Genomic DNA, 13,606 nt, shown 5'->3' with positions numbered 1-13,606 from the left:
TACATAGTTAGTCAGGTTGAAAAAAAGGACCAAGAAAAAAAACAAGAACTAAAAAAGACCTGTCACGCTTGCAAAACCATTAAGGGCACCCCAAATGCGGACAAAAAAACATGCGGTTAAAAAGTGCACAAGACTCGACGTTCGAAAAAGGTACATGTGCTTACAAAATGCTAAATGTTAAAGATGCACCTAAATTTCAGCTGCCGTAACATATATCGGCAAAAAATTGTGCTGATAGGCGCAGATAATAGCGCACGCGCAGTAGCGGTGGCCACGTCGCCGGGTGCTGCCCATTGCGGTGTGTCATCCTGGTGGCTCAAGGTCCTGTCCTCCCCTCCCTTTCTCCACCTCTCCTTGCAGAGCTGTGATCTTCCTGTGTCAGGGAGCCGAATTGTCCGGGTGGCCGTAATAACAATGTCCTGCCTCCTGTGATAGACGGCACACCGATACAATGCTGGGACATTGAATCAGTGTGACCTGATCACAGGAGGTGGGACATTATTACTGCGGCTTGGCAATTCAAATCCAGCTCAGTGACTCACAGCAGGAGATCGCTGCTCTGATCCAGGCACCGGCAGCAGGCTGCATCCCACAGGCACCGGCAGCAGGCTGCATCCCACAGGCACCGGCAGCAGGCTGCATCCCACAGGCACCGGCAGCAGGCTGCATCCCACAGGCACCGGCAGCAGGCTGCATCCCACAGGAACATGATACAAGCGATGGTTAGAGAGACAGAACATTTTTTTAAGCTTATCTTGCACTAAAGGTTCCAATAATGGCCAACAATAAATTCATATTAATTGAAGTTGATAATATTAAATTAAAAAGTTGAATTTAATTCAATTATATATAAAAATATGAATAATGGTCAGCGCAATCCACAATTGGTTACATTACATTTATTCCACTCTAGGGTGGCATACATCTGATTGCAGCAGACTGAATCAATGGAGATCTATTTATTTCCTTTGCGCCGGTAGCATTTTCTTTCATATATATTTTTTCGTATGCCTACATAGTGCTTAGATGGTGAAAGAAGAAGCAATACAGAGATCAGCTGTACTGTCACTCTGCTTTCTCCTCTCATCAGCATGCTCCTTGCAAGCACATGAGATGAATGGCTTATTTTTGCTAGTTCTTCCTCCCACACTCCAGCCGTGATGTACAGGGACTGCAAGAGACTAGTACCAGATCTGAAATGTATTTACATTGCTTGCACGTAAATAAATTCAAATATGTATTCATTGTTACAAAGCTGCATTAATAAGAATCTATTATATCTGCTTGGAGTTCAGCTTTCAGTCAATTGCTGATGCAAGGAAGAACAGGATTTGCGATAAGAACCTTCATTAAGTGGTAGAAAAGTCAGAAAGTTTTATATCTTAATGCATTCTTTGCATTAAGATAAAAAGCCTTCTGCGTGCAACAGCCTCCCTCATACTTACCCCAGCCCCATCTCTATCCAGTGATGTTCACGAGTCCCTCAGCCGTCTGGGACTCTTCCTCCTGATTGGCTGAGACACAGCAGCAGCAGCACCACGGGCTCCGGCTGCTGTCAAAGTCAGTTAGCCAATCAGGAGATGGAGGGGGCAGGGACGAACCACAGCTCCGTGTCTGAATGGACACACTGAGCCGCAGCTTGGCTTTGGGTGCCCCCATGGCTTGCTGGGGCGGCACTCGACAGGGGGGAGGGGCCAGGAGCAGCAAAGAGGGACCCGAGAAGAGGAGGATCCAGGCTGCTCTGTGCAAATCCACTGCAACAGAGCAGGCAAGTATAAACAAAATTTTTTTGAACAAACAAGACTTTACAAATCACTTTAAATTGACAGGACTAATCTGTGTACCACAGGAGCACATACGGTAGCCAGAATTATTTTTCTGAACTGCAACTCAATTTCAGCCCTGGTTCACACTGGGCTGCGGGAGTGAAGCCGTGCGAGTTCAGCTGAACTTGCACGATTTCACTCCCGCTGGCAGTCCCGATTTCAGCCGCAATTTAAGAGACATCTGTGCAGGTTTCTGTAAATCGCGGCCCGAAATCGCAAAAAGTAGTACATGAACTACTTTTTGAAATCGGTGCAGCGCCGCAGATGCGGCGTCGCACCGATTGGGACGGTGTCATTGCCGACAAATGCCGTCGATTTGAGATGCGATTTCACAAGTGAAATCGCATCTCAAATCGAAGAAAATCGTATCCAGTGTGAACCTGGGCTAAAACATTTGTATCATGTTTTTTTCTGGAGTTTTGGTTGATAGTCTCATTTGATAACAATGATAAATCCTTCATTTCTTTGCAAGTGGGTAAACGTACAAAATCTACAGGGAGGAATCAAATAATTATTTCCCCCAATGTTTAGGTTTTATTTCTTTATTTAACTGTAGTATCTCTTTAAAACGAGTAAACTCTGGTCCTGTCACTGTGTTGTGTAATTAACACAAACCCGTCAATTGCTTTATTGACCCAATTCTGTGGCTGGGTCACTCTGTTCAAAGCCACAACTGCCATCCCAGGCACAATAAACCATTTGAACTTAGGTTTAGCAAACACACTTAACTTACATGGTGGAATTTGGCAGGTTAACAAGCACTAAACAGACAAGAAGGTAGACTAAAGCACTTTCTGCTTCCAAAACAAAAACTGTTTGTGTGTACACCAACCATTAAAAATAGAATATAAAAAAATAAAAATCGAAAAGACACAGAAAACAAGGCAGGAGACAAGCTACAAGCTGGGTAGCAAATCCAATTTCCAGGTCAGCAGAAAAAAAACAGCAAAGACTACATCTATTCTTATTCCTCATTCAATATTCATTGGCAAACGTTCTTCTAGAGAGGTATACAGTATGTTGTGGCATTAAAACTATACAGTGAACACGAGAGCACCTATTATTGCAACCAGATTATACATCATTTCACAAATGCCTATTTTGGGAAACTGAATTATTCAACGGTATATTACATAACTGATATTTCTGCTATTACTTAATTGTTCTCATGCCTGCAAAGACTGACAGTCAAAAAAAGAAAACACTCATACTGAGTATGACTGAATATTTTAACGAAATGTTCCAGTTTCTCAGTTTAAATGAGGCCGTCTTTCTTTAATCTCCTTTTTTTACATAAAAGTATTACTTTGATACAAAATTACTGCAGAAAATACAAAAATCAAGCTTAAGTATTTCTTGTCTTTGATGTCCCAATTAAATGTTTTCAGGGAAGAGATTGACAAAAACATTTATTCAGATTTACGAATACTAGTTTTATAAAGAAACGTAAAAGAAAATTGTTTCACATACCTAATCTGATTGGCTGCTATAGGCAAAACCCCTTATTTACCTTTATAGGGTTGATTTACTAAAATAAAAATCCACTGCAGCAAGAAGGACGTTTAATTTTGTATTTTAAATAATATAGACAATGAACAAGATATATCTACAATAATAGAAAAAACTACTTAAAAAAAAAAAAAATCACAATAGGCTAAAGCTCATATTAACTCCACAAAAAGGAAGAAAAAGGAAAAGAAAGTAAGAGTTTTTAATAGCTTACTAAAATAAAAATCCACTGCAGCGAGAAGGACGTTTCATTTTTTATTTTACATAAATAATATAGACAATGAACAAGATATAGGGGCTTGATTTACTAAAACTGGAGAGTGCTAAATCTGGTGCAACTCTGCATAGAAACCAATCAGCTTCCAGTTTTTTTTTTTTTATGTCACAATGTAGAGAATAAGATTTCCTATCATCTGTGCCCAGTCTTGCCACACAGAGTTAATCCAGCTCTGAGCAATCCTCTTTTATTGTTCAGTGAAAATTAACAGACTTCCAGATAAAAACCTGTCTAAATAAAAAGTCCTTTCCGTCCCCTTGCTTCGAGTGACAGGGTTTTTACATATCTCGTGCACTAGCTTGGACACATGCACATTCCTGGATGTTTATCATAATATGGGGGGTGATCCACAGTTCAGTGTGAGAGGTAATGTATGTCACTCGAAGCAAGGAGAGAGGAAAGGACTTTTTATTTAGACAGGTTTTTATCTGGAAGTCTGTTCATTTTCACTGAACAATAAAAGAGGATTGCTCAGAGCTGGATTAACTCTGTGTGGCAAGACTGGGCACAGATGATAGGAAATCGTATTCTCTACATTGTGACATAAAAAAAATTGGGGTTTACATCCACTTTAAATTGAAGTTAGGAGCCGATTGGCTACCATGCACAGCTGGACCAGACATTATACTCTCCAATTTTAGTAAATCAACCCTTATATCTGGTATATTGTCTATATTATTTATGTAAAATGAAATGTCCTTGCAGCAGTGGATTTTTCCCCGGTATTAACTTTTAAAGTATTTTGATAAAATATATCTACAATAATAGAAACAACTACTTAAAAAAAAAATTACAATAGGCTAAAGCACAAAAAGAAAAAGAAAGTACGAGTTTTTAATAGCTTAGCTGAACAAAGTTGAGATGAAACGAATCACTATTTCCCTTGTTTTCTTCCTCCTGATAATGTACATATTTATCATTCACAAGCACGTGCTTTGTGAATGAAAGGCTCTTTGTGATCATTTACAATCTAACATTCCATAAAATGTCACAATTTGTGGTCCACTGTAAAATGAAAAATGTGACAGTTTTTTTTATAGCTTACATCCGATTTCACATGATGTGGTGGGAGAAAACTGTATCTGGATTGTTACTTAACCAATTCCTGAGGTCACTGACTGGGCTGAAAGCTGCTTATGTATTCACCATCAGTAAACTATTGCTGATGAGATTTTTACCTTCAGATATTTGTTTAAATATAACTAACTTTTGCATACTTAACAAAAGTTCAATTTAACCTAACATAGACATGTTTTACAATATCAATGTCTAGCAATACATCTATAAAGATATTCTCTAATGACTTTACATGTTCGCACATAAAGGCACTTTAGTAGAAAGACTCTACCTATAAATATGTTTGAGCGTTTTTAATTTATTTAAAATTTTTAATTTAACATTTTTTTTTAAAACAATAAATCTTTATTAGATTCGAAAACTAAAATTACAAATTCAACGAACCAAGTTAAGTATCAGGTTTTTGGATAAATAAAATTAAAAGATTAGGAAATTTATTTTTCAATTAAAATATACTGAAATTGGAAAAAAATAAATACCCCTGGAGTAACCCAGGCTATGGCTGTCTCAGGCAGGGTAGCTTTGTTATTTGTATGCTCACTAAGATTGCAAACAGGGGATTATTTTTTATACAACTTTCGTTATTTAGTTCTATTAACAAAAAGTAATTCTTATGCAAAGAAAATTTTACTGCCACAAACTTTATATCTATTTCTGTACTTTTTCACCAACAAATTTTGATTTTGCACATTGTGGTCCAGAGACTAAATATACAAGGAAACCAATAAACATAAAATACCATAAGAACCACTATCACATTAATACACAGATATGACTGCGATAAAGGTGAATATAAAACACCATTCAAATCGTATGATATCTGAAATTACGTGACTCAAATCTTTTATACTAAGCTTACCATTACAATGAATTAGCAGCGGCCACACAATTGATAATAATATTAAAAATATATAATATTATTACTACACAGAACACATACACATTCACAAAACCCTAAAACCGTGAGAACAAAGTATCCGAGATCCATTTTTGTATATTTAGCATTTGCTTTGATACATCAGACTTCCTGTCCACATTACCACTAAAAAGGCAATATCACCACCAAAACACAACGACAGCTTTACTAATAACTTCAAACACAGCACCTGTAATTTTGTCAAAACAACTATACAGAAATAAACCCTATACACATGCAAAATTACATTAGATTTCACAACCATTTACTGGACTATTAATGTAAACATGCATTATTTTTGAAAAAAAAATTATATATATATATATATATTTTAATGAAATATTTTACACACGCACAAACACACAAAACAGTAGTAGTAAGTAATACAGTCATAAACTACGTTTGAACAAGCTTGTTCACTAAATCTTAAAATCGTACAACGGAAAAAGCGATCTGTCATAAAGGCATGCAAATGGCATATCCACATTCCAAAACCTTGTATACATCCACATGTAGTTACATGTTGCCATAATTGTACAACACAACGCCTGCCATAAATATTGCAGAGAAACTAGGAGGCAACTCATGGAAGGACGGTAACAACACAGAATATTAGATGCAGTACACTGTTTTTTTTCCCCCTTTCAAATTTCCAGTTAATGGAAGAAATCCTGGGACTGACAATGAACTTGAATAACTTCTTAAAAAGAAAAAAAAAACCCACAGGACTAATGTGCATATTATCCAATAAAACATCATGTTTACTATTTTCCCCAACTTCCTATTTTCACTTGCCAGAAAGGGAACTAGAATGTCATTTGGATGTATGGGAAAAAACTAAAACTAAACAGAATTGGGCATCTCTCTATTCTCTGAAATGTAAAGAAAACCTTTCACTAGAAAAGCATGTAGGATGTTATTGCTGACTGGCTGCCATGCTGGACCTTATTGCTACAATATTGTAACTTCTTCAGAACCAAGGATCCAAATAAAGATTTCTGATAGGCCTTGATTTGCACATCGTCCCTGGGTCAGTGACTTGGAGGTCATTGTAGTCAGAGGACAGAAGTGAGACAGGCAACTAGAATTGAGTCAAATAGTCTGCGGGAGAAGGAAGCCCCCTCTCCGTGGTGGTCCGCGGGAGAAGGAAGCCCCCTCTCCGTTCTTTGGAAGAAGAAAGCCCCCTAATTGGTGGTCTGCGGGAGGAGAAAGCCCCTCTCATTGGTGGTCTGAGGGAGAAGGAAGCCCCTCTCATTGGTGGTCTGCGGGAGAAAGAAGCCCCCTCTCATTGGAGGTCCGCGGGAGAAGGAAGCCCCCTCTCATTGGAGGTCCGCGGGAGAAGGAAGCCCCCTCTCATTGGAGGTCCGCGGGAGAAGGAAGCCCCCTCTCATTGGAGGTCCGCGGGAGAAGGAAGCCCCCTCTCATTGGAGGTCCGCGGGAGAAGGAAGCCCCCTCTCATTGGAGGTCCGCGGGAGAAGGAAGCCCCCTCTCATTGGAGGTCCGCGGGAGAAGGAAGCCCCCTCTCATTGGAGGTCCGCGGGAGAAGGAAGCCCCCTCTCATTGGAGGTCCGCGGGAGAAGGAAGCCCCCTCTCATTGGAGGTCCGCGGGAGAAGGAAGCCCCCTCTCATTGGAGGTCCGCGGGAGAAGGAAGCCCCCTCTCATTGGAGGTCCGCGGGAGAAGGAAGCCCCTCTCATTGGAGGTCCGCGGGAGAAGGAAGCCCCTCTCATTGGAGGTCCGCGGGAGAAGGAAGCCCCTCTCATTGGAGGTCCGCGGGAGAAGGAAGCCCCTCTCATTGGAGGTCCGCGGGAGAAGGAAGCCCCTCTCATTGGAGGTCCGCGGGAGAAGGAAGCCCCTCTCATTGGTGGTCCGCGGGAGAAGGAAGCCCCTCTCATTGGTGGTCTGCGGGAGAAGGAAGCCCCTCTCATTGGTGGTCTGCGGGAGAAGGAAGCCCCTCTCATTGGTGGTCTGCGGGAGAAGGAAGCCCCTCTCATTGGTGGTCCGCGGGAGAAGGAAGCCCCTCTCATTGGTGGTCTGCGGGAGAAGGAAGCCCCTCTCATTGGTGGTCTGCGGGAGAAGGAAGCCCCTCTCATTGGAGGTCCGCAGGAGAAGGAAGCCCCTCTCATTGGAGGTCCGCGGGAGAAGGAAGCCCCTCTCATTGGAGGTCCGCGGGAGAAGGAAGCCCCTCTCATTGGTGGTCCGCGGGAGAAGGAAGCCCCTCTCATTGGTGGTCTGCGGGAGAAGGAAGCCCCTCTCATTGGAGGTCTGCGGGAGAAGGAAGCCCCTTTGGGGGAGAAGGAAGCCCCTCTCATTGGAGGTCTGCGGGAGAAGGAAGCCCCTCTCATTGGAGGTCTGCGGGAGAAGGAAGCCCCTCTTATTGGAGGTCTGTGGAAGAAGGAACCCCTCATACTAGTAATTGTAAAAAGAATGCTCCTTGCAAGATTAAAGGTCAGGGGAAGAATGTCCCTCTTAGAATTCGCTATCAGTGGTTACTTATGTGATGGGCAGAAATGTTTCCATGCTGTGGCAAGCTTTGGAGGAATCCTGGTAGAAAGTCTGCTCTAATTTGTAATCGGGAAAACCTTCTTTCACAATCCATGTGCCAGCAGGGTATGCATGTGACCAACATAGGATATTAGATAATATAGTCATCTGAAAGAAGACTCACGATTATGTTTACTTTGCAACGCACTGCCACATGACACTAATAAAGCTGCCTACGTTTTAAAATACTTTCCAGGTACATAAATTCAGAACTCCGATAACTGAAAACAACCGGTACATAGACTACTGTGCTCAAGAACAAATAACCGTCTCAGAGGACTCAATACGATGCAAATACAAAACACAGAAAAATAAATCTAAAGAGGAATTCACCAACAAATCTCCAGAACTTAGAAATAGGGAACAGTCTATACAAATCTAAGGATCTATGCAGCCAATAGACCTATACAAAGGACAGTGGGTGTCTCTCTGTGGTCTGTTGATAACAGAAGCACACATTACCTAAGTCCTTGGTTAGCCGACTCTTAGTGTGACGTCTCATTGTACATTACCTTGTCCACAAATACATTTTAGACTGTGGTGCCAAGGTTACATAAGCTTCAACCTCCCTGATACATAGAAATTTAAAATATGTAAATTACTAAGTCATTGAAGTATAAATAAGCCCAGATAGAACAAATTAATATTGTGGCGGAAGATAGCGGTCTAAATTGGATCTGTTCTTTTTTTTATCCTTTTTTTACATTTTGCGGCTTTTAATTTACCGGGAAGGGTCTCCGATTTATGCTCAGAGTGTGCAATGAAGTGGCCATGTCACATCAGCAGAGCTGGGGACAGTCCTGACTTAACTTAACAGCGGCCGTAGGGTTGCCACCTTTTCTCCAGACCAAACCCGAACACTTTAGCAGGCCTGGGACACCTTTGGTAGGGTTGCCACCTCATCCCTTTAAACCCAAACACATTGAAGTACACAGGTTCTGAGGCCGATTAAGGTGGCAATTACACTCACTTGGTGCCTTATCTGCATTAAATTTGCCTGAGAACCTGTATATCCTTGCACACATAGACATTAAAGGTGTTTAGAGGCACTTGCACATTCAGGAGAGTTCTGGCAAAAAAACAAAAACACAAACCGTTCATAAACATGCCAAGTGATCATTTGTTTCAATGGCCAGAGTAAATTCATGCTCTGGCCAATGAAATGAAATGAATAAATGCCCGACGTGCCTAAATGGATCAGAAAAACATTGCATTAAGCACCGTGTTAATGCTGCTCATCTCCTGCCAGGACAAAAAGGCGTTCAGAAGAGCTGAGCAAACGCTCTGTGTGCATGAAGCCTTACAAGGTAACCAACACAGGAAAAAGAACTACACCAACACCTAGTGAAAAACAACAAAAAATGTACAATGCCTTCAAAGTAAACCTAAAGCCACAACTTTTTTTCTCATATCTGGTACAGTGGGTGGGGGGGGGGGGTGTTAAATCCACATTTTATTTTGTTGCCATCTACTCATTAATAGGGAAGATCTTAGTCCAAACCCACCAGGAGTCTGTCACTGTACTGGGCCAATCACCTGTGGCTGAGGCATTCCTTGCCCTGCAGTTGCACATACACACCCCTTCTATATGTGCATCCACAGGGCAGGGAATGCCTCAGTCACACAAGATTGACCCCCAGTACAGTGGAAGCTTCCTGGCTGGCACCCTCACGTGGGTTGAGGCTAGGATCATGTAGACTCAACAGGATGTGAGAGGATCTCTTTCCAATGTGAGGGAACCCTCCACTTAGACAGTTGTCACCAAAACAGGTGTCCCCATTGGAAGATTTCTCCTTTATTCCTATTCTGGTGGCAACTCAAAAATTGTGGCTTTACGTTTACATTTATGGTGATCAGGTGAATCAGAGCTTGATCACACTAGCATGCTAAACATGCAGGCTGGCATCTTCCCTCCGTGTAAGGCAGGGCTCGACAAATCCCGGGCGCCAGGTCGCCATGGCGACTAGAAATAGGGTCCTGGCGACTTGGCTTGGAAGGGGGGAAAAAAAAAAAAAAAAATTTTTAATTTTTTTGTGAGCTGGCGCCATCTGGTGGTGAGCCGTTGGTATTACAAGTTAAGCATTACAAGTTAAACAGCAATTCTAATGTAATTTTTCACTATTTTCACTGCCATCTTCTTCTCTCTTATTAGAACCCCCAAACATTATATATATTTTTTATCCTAACACCCTAGAGAATAAAATGGCGATCGTTGCAATACTTTCTGTCACGCCGTATTTGCGCAGCGGTCTTACAAGCGCACTTTTTTGGGAAAAAATTACACTTTTTTAATAAAAAAAAAAGACAACAGTAAAGTTATCCCCATTTTTTTAATATTATGAAAGATAATGTTACGCCAAGTAAATTGATACCCAACATGTCACGCTTCAAAATTGTGTCCGCTCGTGGAATGCCGACAAACTTTTACCCTTTAAAATCTCCATAGGCGACGTTTAAAAAATTCTACAGGTTGCATGTTTTGAGTTACATAGGAGGTCTAGAATTATTGCTCTCGCTCCAACGATCGCTGTGATACCTCACATGTGTGGTTTGAACACCGTTTACATATGCGGTCGCTGCTCACGTATGTGTTCGCTTCTGTGCGCAAGCTCGTCGAGACGGGGCGCGTTTTCTGGCTCCTAACTTTTTTAGCTGGCTCCTAGATTCCAAGCAAATTTATCAACCCCTGGTGTAAGGGGACTCTGCTTTGTATTTATACAACCCAAGGCGGCACTGTTTACCTTTTTCAATTTTATCGAAGTGTCACAAAATGGCACTTCAATCAAGTCTATGCAGCACAATCAGCTGCAGCTCAGTGACCTGCGGTACCTCTCGCTGCGTAAAAATGCTGCAGGTCTACAATTTTCTGCACCCCCCACAAGGGCACAATTTTATGGTGTCGCCAATTGCTTTCTATGTGCCCTCGTGTTGGTCTTTACAGCTGCTGTGAGCGTAGCTTAGAAAGGAAAAAAATGGGAACACATGCAGCCAATTTATAGTTATTAACCCCGCCCCCCTCATCACATTAATTGACTGACAGCAGCAGGAGCCAATGGCTCCCGTTGCCATCAACCTGCCCTGTGAGGAGGGAGAGAGCCCTTGTGCACATCGCTAGATCCAGATCAGGCAAGTGCAAGGGGGGCTGGGGGGAATCCTGTAACAAAGAAGGATTTTTACCTAAAAGTGGTTGTACATTTCATTACAAAAAATAAATACAAAATTATCACATTCTGTATATCAACACGATTGCATTCTTGCACCAAAAGAGTGTGAATCTTGCCTAAACAGACACCTAATTAGGAAGCGAGAGTCAGTTTTCATTCTCTCAGGGAGGATTTATGTCTTAAAGTGGTTGTAAACCTCACACATGAAATATGAACAAAGCCTATCCCTCTATAGCAGGAATATGCAATTAGCGGACCTCCAGGTGTTGCAAAACTACAGGTCCCATCATGCCTCTGGGTGTCATGCTGGCGGCTGTCAGAGCCTCATGGGACTTGTAGTTCTGCAACAACTGGAGGTCCACTATTTGCATATCCCTGCTCTGTAGTGTGTACTTGTCTCAATACAGAGCACTAAGTGTCATTTCTGTCTGCTGCTCTGTTCCTCTGCTATCAGCATGAATCACTTCTGACAAGTTTTTCTGACACCAAGAGAAAAATGGTGACAGGGGAGGGATCTCCAGCTGATTGGCAGCCTCAGCTCTGTTCCTGTGTAAAGGGGTGTGTCCCTTCCCTCCAATCAGCTCTCAGAGCTTTCATCACTGAGCTCTGCAGAGTGTAACTTCAGCTCTCTGAAATCTCAGACAATCTGTATAGATTCTGGACTTTAAATGGACCTTATGTAGGAGAATTTGTTTCATCTCGGTGCATCACCCGAGGCCAGTCACTTCACTGGGTATATGGAAGGGTTAAAACCACTTTAAGGTTAAAAAAACAACAACATTTAAAGTATAAGTTAAGGGAAACCCGTTATTTTTTGTTTTGGATGTAATAGAAGGATTAGAACCCCCGTCAGGTTTTTTAAAGCTGTCCGCACCCCCATTAGGTGAGATCTCTCCCTTTTGTCCTGTTTACCATTAAACCTGAAAGTGAAAGTATGGAAAAAGAAAATCCCACATTTTGGGTTGTCCCCAGAACAGTAACAGAAGGGAACTCTTCCAACGGGGACACCATTTCTGGTGACATGCCGGGATTCTTCACTTTGTAGGGATTTCCTCTCACTTCCTGTTGTGACAGGAAGTGAAGGAAAATCTCTCCAATGGGACAAAGATGGCTTAAAAAAAAAAAAACGACAGGGATTAAGCACGCCCCCTCCCCCTTATTCTAAACAAAATGCAAAAAAGGTTGTGGCCTTCGAGAAATGTCTTCCCTGTCTGGACACCGGGCACACAGACCTCAGAACGGAGGGGCGACGAGCCGCTCGGTGGCGATCTTGTGCGCAGCGCCCTGCGTCTAACCTGTGCAGGACCTGAGCCTTGTATGGGTGAAGATCTGCCATAAACACTCCATAGAAATACATAAGAAGGGTGTGATGGGGGCAGAGCTGGGGGCTCAGTCTAGGAGGCCTCCCTCCTCTTCTCCCCCTTGCCTGGCCTGGCATCACCTCCTCTCCATGTGTGGCCAAGTGACAGGCACAGGGCACACAGGGTATCTGCCCATCCTAGCAGATCTGGAGGGGAGAGGCCTGCTGCCGGTGCCTTCCCTCCCCTCAGCCTGCTGGCCCTGGGCTCTCCCCCTCTGAGCCCACCTGTACCCCCCTCCCGCCCCACCACCGCACCCCCCCAGCATCACACAAGCGCCTCACCACTTGGCTAGTGGTCCTGGCCATGGCCTTCTTCCCCTCTCCTCAGATGGCTTCAGGGAATCACACAGCCAACAGTAATGGCCGCCCGCATCGTCTGGGGCTGACGTCACTCCACAACAATGTTCGTGGTAGAGAAGGGAGGCGCTGCTCCGACACTCTCCCAGCCGCCATTGGGCACCGTCGTTTCGGGCCCGCCTTCTTTCGCCGTCGATTGGGCGACGCGAGTGCTCGTCAGCGAGCGCTAGCCGCGCCCTCCTCCCCCTCCTCCTCATTCACAGAAAAAGCGTCTTCGTTTCCTTGTTTGTTTCCTCCATTTCGCAGTGTGATGTGTGTGAGGATGTTCTGTGAAGGGACTGCCTCATACATAGCACAGCTAGGGCGCAATGACACCTGCCGGCACTCAGGGCTCCTGTGTGCTATGAACATAGGACACACCAGAAATGTGTGGGCAATGCAGGGTGAACTAGTGTGACCTGACAAATAAAATACCTGTTATTAAATATTAGCTCAGTCCAGAAGAGGAGTCTTCATTTTATGGTCTCCCTCACACAGACGTGGTAACCTGCGTTTTCCTGCCCTGGAATAACGCCGTTTTCCGACAGGGTGCATAGGAAACAATTGTCCGCAACACGCTGGAAGGCACTGCAGGTCA

General features: G+C 43.2%; 1 protein-coding gene across 1 annotated transcript in view; it reads right to left on the bottom strand.

Annotated features, from left to right (window-relative positions):
* Positions 1–13,086, bottom strand: part of PDPK1 (3-phosphoinositide dependent protein kinase 1) — an 83,125-nt gene extending 70,039 nt beyond the window's left edge. Inside the window, exon 1 of the mRNA XM_040356718.1 lies at positions 12,955–13,086. Within this exon, the coding sequence (XP_040212652.1) occupies positions 12,955–12,978 (24 nt within the window). The 5' untranslated portion in view covers positions 12,979–13,086. The remainder of the gene's footprint in view (positions 1–12,954) is intronic.
* Positions 13,087–13,606: the final 520 nt, after the last annotated feature.

This window comes from Rana temporaria, chromosome 6 (assembly GCF_905171775.1).
Source record: "Rana temporaria chromosome 6, aRanTem1.1, whole genome shotgun sequence".
Lineage (NCBI taxonomy): Eukaryota > Metazoa > Chordata > Amphibia > Anura > Ranidae > Rana > Rana temporaria.
The sequence above is the reverse complement of the archived record's forward strand: the minus strand, read 5'-3'. Positions and strand labels throughout refer to the sequence as shown.